The following is a 4,741-nucleotide window of genomic DNA, read 5'->3' on the forward strand; positions in this document are numbered from 1 at the left end:
TATCACTGATGATGTGTGAGTTTATTACACCTTAATACACCTGTAACGGTCACCACTACTCTGCAAAGATTGTTATTTCAACCGTTGCGTATATTAGCTACGACATATGAATCAAGATGCTATGATCAAAATAATTTGATTGAAAGATGACCTTTGATATGTGCTTGGCATAATTTAGGTGTACAAGCTGACGTATAACTATCTGGCCTGCAGAAGATAACAAAAACAAACAGATTTTTAAGACAGGATTTTCAAAATTTTCAAAATTTTGGGACATTATCCTCTGAAAAAGAGTACATTTTATACATGTTTAAGCCAGAATGATTTGACATTTAAATAGGATTCTCCTACGGCTTTAAAAAGACTTGTGTTAAAAGAAAAATTTTCACCCTGACTTCTGAACAAATACTTCAAGATTTTTGGCGGCTCATTTTTGTTTTTTTGTTTTTTTTAAAAGGGAAAAAAAGAAGTTTGAAATTTTTAAGAATGCAGTAAGACTTGCATTCGGAAACACGCCACATGTTCACCACCACCAACAGCCTTCTTTGGAGTACTTTTGTTTTGGGACAAAACGAGGCCGTGATGATGGTTAATGTTTCTGTCACGCCTATAGCATTCACTGCTCCATCGTGTGGCTAAATCTTAGATTTCTGCTGCCAGAAACACCTCCAGAACATCCTTCAGGTTGCTTGCTAGTCAAACCCAGCTCTGCTGCACTTCAATCCAGTTCTCCACCATGGCTCTTCAGAAGCGCTTCCTCTGGACTCAACAAGGTTCTTCTGGACCTTCGCAGTTTCATCTCAGAATGAATCTAAAAGTCTCCGGTTCTGTCTGGACCCATCTATCCAGCATGATCACTACGGCCTTGGTTCTATCTAGCAATTTATGTAATTTTCATCTTGTGCTGTTTCTAATGTAAGTTGACCCTGACAATCTTTAGAAAGGACCATAAATATGTAATGATATAGTTTTTAAGGGCAGGAACTGACAGCAGGAACCAATGATCTCTTTGACATATGTTTATGCTCCTCCCACTTTCTGACCGTTCACCCTGGATGCCTCTAATCCCAATTTCAATTCAGTGTATTTATATACGGTAGCTCTAATTCACAACATGTCATCTCAAGGCACTTTACAGTTCACCAGATCATCCAGTCAAATTGATTCAAAGTTTTCTATCTAAGGAAAACCAGTTGATTGCATCGATTCATTGACTCACACTAAGCATGCTTGTAGCGACAGTGGAGAGGAAAAACTCCCTTTTAACAGGAAGAAACCTCCAGCAGAACCAGGCTCAGTGTGAGCGGCCATCTGCTGAGGCCGACTGGGGTTCAAGGAGACAGAAGCAGAGATACAAAAAGCAGCTGTAAAAGGCGGCCCCGTCCAGGAAACACACAGCCAGGCAGACGAGCTCGGAGCCAGCTCCCATGTCAGAGGATGAAGAGAGCACATCCAGCCAGTCACAGTCAGAGAAACAGGACTACACTGGAAAACAGGACGATCTTAAAACCTCTATAAACAAAGCTGTTGATGGCAGCAGCACAGCTGATAATGTATTTCTCTCCAGGATGGTGTCACAGCCAACAAGAACAGACGAGGCGAAGCCCAGAGGAGATGACGCCTGAACAAGCCTGATATCAGGATTCCTTTCTGGACATTGTAGTCTGAATGGTCCAAACTAACCCTTGTTTATGGTTCCATCGGTTGTTTCTTAGGGAACCTTGGAGATTCCTCCATCATATAACTAGCCTCTAACCTTTCCTTTCTTTAAAGGATTCCAATTTATTTAAAATCTACCACTGTCTGAGATGATAAACTCATCAAAGCTGAACAAAATACCAGCTGAATTAAAGGATTGCTGCATTTCTGATGTATTTCTCTGATAGATTTTGTTAGGTTTATTCAATGATGATTATAAAGTTGATGTGTGTGCATATGAAACATTGAAGTCCTGCTTCCAGCCAGTTAGACATTTCAGGGTCATTTCACTATATGACCTTCCTCCAGCCAGTTGGCCATAAAGCAGGGTCATGCTGTTTTATGACCTGCATCCAGCTAGATAATCATTACAGGGTCTTCTGTCCTAAGACCCACCCATTTGCTTGTGATCTGTTAATAAAACACTCTGCTATTCTGGTGGGGGGCAGAAAGGTGCTGAAATGTGAGCAGGCAGCCTTTCTCCTCCTGCAGGAAGCTGCGTTTGAAAATCCCTTGGTGTGTCAGATTCATTATATGAAGTCACAATTTTTTTAAGCTAACAGATTTTCACCAAGGAATGCAGTAACTACCTGTCCTACTTCACCTGTCCACCAGATGTCACTGCTGTGGAGCCGCCTCTTCCTCCATCTTCTCCTCATCCACCTCCTCCTGCATCCTCTCCTCCTCCACCGGGCAGCTCTGACATCCTCTCTGTCTTTGGCTCAGAGGGTCAGAGGATGGGCTGGTGCTCGGAGAGAGGCAGGAACAGGAGGGAGAACCGGGTTTATGTCGAGATGTGGCGCCGCGGGTCGGGCTGGAGGTAGGAGAGGGAGGCTGGCCAGAGGAGGTGCAGTGATCCAGGAAAAGATGATGGTGTGACGTGTCCTCCTGGTCGGAATGTGGGATCGAAGTGGAGGAATCAGGAACCGTTGAGCATCCGGCTGCTTCTACTTCAACCAGGTCTCTGAGGGGAGAATCTGAGGAGCAGGAGGAGACAGTCAGAGTTCAGACCCCTGCAAACATTGTCTAGAGGAAGAGCTGCTGGTACCGGGTCCGCTGCTGGTCTGAGACTCATCCGTCATGGGCGGTTCCGCCTCTTCCTGGATGGTTGGTACCGATGCCAGCAGACCTGAAACATGGAGAAGATTTTTCCCACTGAAAGTTGCTGATCTGGACCCAAACACACCATCGGGACAGGTGTAACCGGCTGCTCCCTATAGGGGGCGATATAGCCTCAGCCTGCACCAGTAACAGGGCTGTACTCACTGAGTCCTCTGTAGTGGGACAGCTGCTGGTAAACCTGCTTCATGCGCTCGATGTTGAGCCGGCTGCCCTCGGCGTGGTTGATCATGGGTTTGGGGTAATCCACCCCCACCACGCAGTTCACCGCCTTCTGCAGAGCCTCGGGGGCGTTCCACGGCTCGTAGATGTACCGGTTGGGATAGTCCTTTAGGATGGGAACGTAACGCCTGCGGGGCGAATCAGAGAGGACCATGGCAGCAGAGCACAGACACACAGAGATTGATGAAGTATTCACACCCCTGGAACTTTTCCACTTTTTGTCACATTACCAACCTGAAAAGTCTAGTTCAATTTCTAGTTTTCAAAAATAGAGGGTATTCCAGCTAAACCAGCGATGATTGTTTTGCTTCAGGCTTCACTTGATTCATTGGTCTGGAACGTTTCTTTATCAAGGCTATTGCATCTGTGGGCGTCTAACAAACAGCAGACTGTTTTTTTTTTTTTAAATAATGGCCTCCTGGCTGCTCTCTGATCGGAGCTCTCCTTGTTCAGCCTGTAGGTTCAGGTGGACGCCTCAGCCTCGTCCAGTCGGTCTAATCTTTTCACATGGTTTGAACATCTCATGATGAACAGTACATTCAATTGTCTGGAGATGGATTGAACTTTTTATAGCCAAAGGCTGCTTTAGACTACCTCAGCGCTTCATCCCAGAGCTTTGTGCAGCTCTGAGGACTGGATTAGATTACACACAGGGGGATTAGCTTAATCAGGTAACAGGTTGCGCTCAGAAAAGGGGGCTGAATAGTTTTGCACAGACATTATTGTGCAAAGAAGTCTGATTTTACCTCAGATTTAATGAAGCAAAGCTTCTGCCTCTTAAAAATTAGCCTTCAGTAGGTGGAGGTTTATTAAACATTCGAGATCCTGGTTCTGGTAAGAAACCTGAATGTCCCTCAGAGGAAGCTGGAATCTGACCTGATGTAGTCTCCGGACGGGTCGGTCCTCTTCCCAAAGCCCACGGGGCAGTAGCAGTGGAAGAACTGCTGGAAGAAGGAGCTGCAGGACAGCCACATCCAGCTGCCAGCGTTCACGCTCCAGTCCGCATCCAGCAGCAGCTCCTCAAACACCTGCAGAGACACCAGAACACCCGTCAGCGGGCAGGACGTCCCAGAGGCTGCTGGAAGGCCGACCCTCCCACCTTCATCCCGCTCTCCCAGCTGATCCACAGGTCGCCTCTGGTCAGGAAGCAGGCCACGGCGTGCCGGGCCCGGTGATGGATCCAACCCTCCTGCCTCAGCTGAGTCATGATGGCGTCGATCCAGGGGAAACCGGTCCGTCCCTCGGCCCACTTGGCCAACGCCTCTGGGTTCTGGTCCCAGGGGATCTGCAGACAAGCGGCAGAGGACAGCCGTGGTTCACCGTAACCAGACCAATGGAGGAGGGTGGAGCTTATGGAGGACTCACCTGCACACAGATGGGGTTTCCCTCCATGCGGTCAAAGTTGGGGTTATTGGTGGCGAGGGTGTAGAAGAACTCCCTCCATAAGAGCTGGCCGTACAGCGACAGAGGAGGACTGCTGCGCTTACAGAGCTGACAGAGAAGAAGATCAGTTTGGTCCTGCTTCAACGCATCGGAATATCTAACAGCCACAGGACAAGAGACGATCACGTGTGATAACAGTGGAGGGGATCAAAGAAAGGTTCCCATTAACGTGCTTTTCAGGCTGATATGAGGCTTAAAGGAATAGTACACCCAAAACATGATTAGCCTTCATTTTCTACTCACCCCCATGCTGAACAAC

At 47.3% G+C, this 4,741-nt stretch overlaps 1 protein-coding gene across 1 annotated transcript in view; it reads right to left on the reverse strand.

Annotated features, from left to right (window-relative positions):
* Positions 1-4,741, reverse strand: part of LOC107090434 (cryptochrome-2-like) — a 25,181-nt gene that overhangs the window by 1,984 nt on the left and 18,456 nt on the right. The window contains 6 exon segments of the mRNA XM_015383810.1: positions 2,289-2,675; positions 2,747-2,827; positions 2,965-3,167; positions 3,916-4,067; positions 4,139-4,324; positions 4,405-4,674. Of these exon segments, the coding sequence (XP_015239296.1) occupies positions 2,317-2,675; positions 2,747-2,827; positions 2,965-3,167; positions 3,916-4,067; positions 4,139-4,324; positions 4,405-4,674 (1,251 nt within the window). The 3' untranslated portion in view covers positions 2,289-2,316.

Source organism: Cyprinodon variegatus, unplaced genomic scaffold (assembly GCF_000732505.1).
Source record: "Cyprinodon variegatus isolate N-32 unplaced genomic scaffold, C_variegatus-1.0 Scaffold294, whole genome shotgun sequence".
NCBI lineage: Eukaryota > Metazoa > Chordata > Actinopteri > Cyprinodontiformes > Cyprinodontidae > Cyprinodon > Cyprinodon variegatus.